Consider the following 1,026-nt stretch of genomic DNA (forward strand, 5'->3'; position numbering starts at 1 on the left):
GCATCGACTCGAACAATCTTATAATAAAGTTTACAGATCAAAATACATACCGCCAAGCTAATTCAGTCACGAGTTCTGTTAGGGCAGCTGGCAGGATTTGACAATTATAGGCAATCGAGACACCAAGAATTTTAGCAAGGTTCTCAGATAAAGTAGGAACATAGAAATTACATTGGGAGGATGTAAGCATACCTCGTCCTCATACGGATTGCAGTTCTCTTTGAACCACAATCTTAGGAACTCCTATTGGATTAAAAGAAACAGAACATGTGAGTAAACAAAGTACTACAAACCAATGCAACCTGACTGAGGGCAAGAAAAGGCAAAATCACTAACCTTATCAACATTTTCAGGCTCCATGCCTTTTTGAAAGCGCTCTTCATATGAACTTGCAAGCCAGTATCTGCTGGAATCGGGTGTATGAATCTATTCACAATGTGTACAAGTAGATGATGATTATAATCAATGATTTTGGCAGCTGTGCAGATATGCGTTCAACTGTGCATTCGAAGAAAGACATACAAGGAAAAAAAAAGATAAGATAACATACCTCATCAATCAATAAGATTGAGCCATCACTACTTCTTCTAAACTCATACTTTGTGTCCACCAGTATCAGTCCATGATCCTTGGCAACCCGCTGAAGCAAGCATGATATAATCAAAATCTATTAGACCCTTCCAACAAAGCATAATATTTGCATGCTGAAGCCAGTAAAATATATTAAAAACTGATTTCTTGTGGTCTGCAATTTAGAGATTATGAAAATCACTATAGTCAATGACTTTAGACGGAGGAGTTGTAACTAACCTGCCCAAACTCAAACAAGCTCAAAGCTTTCATACTTGCTTCATCAAAATCAGCTTGAGTCATGAATCCACGTTCAACTATCTGCAAGAATTATCAGGAGAATTAGAAGAAAAACAGACTATACAATTGTAGCTTAAATATTCTTGTCTTACAGCAAAGCAGATCACAAAAACAGCAAACTAATGACTCGAAAGACTTATTTTTTATGGTTTCCAT

The 1,026-nt window shown here is 36.7% G+C and overlaps 1 protein-coding gene across 1 annotated transcript in view; it reads right to left on the minus strand.

Moving 5' to 3' along the window:
- Nucleotides 1–37: 37 nt before the first annotated feature.
- LOC17890966 (phosphoribosylaminoimidazole-succinocarboxamide synthase, chloroplastic) overlaps nucleotides 38–1,026 on the minus strand; it is a 2,790-nt gene continuing 1,801 nt past the window's right edge. Inside the window, exons 7-11 of the mRNA XM_006300201.2 lie at nucleotides 811–891; nucleotides 551–640; nucleotides 337–426; nucleotides 192–243; nucleotides 38–96 (exon numbers count right to left, since the gene is read on the minus strand). Coding sequence (XP_006300263.2) covers nucleotides 38–96; nucleotides 192–243; nucleotides 337–426; nucleotides 551–640; nucleotides 811–891 — 372 coding nt within the window. The remainder of the gene's footprint in view (nucleotides 97–191; nucleotides 244–336; nucleotides 427–550; nucleotides 641–810; nucleotides 892–1,026) is intronic.

This window comes from Capsella rubella, unplaced genomic scaffold (assembly GCF_000375325.1).
Source record: "Capsella rubella cultivar Monte Gargano unplaced genomic scaffold, Caprub1_0 scaffold_3, whole genome shotgun sequence".
NCBI classification, from domain to species: Eukaryota; Viridiplantae; Streptophyta; class Magnoliopsida; order Brassicales; family Brassicaceae; genus Capsella; species Capsella rubella.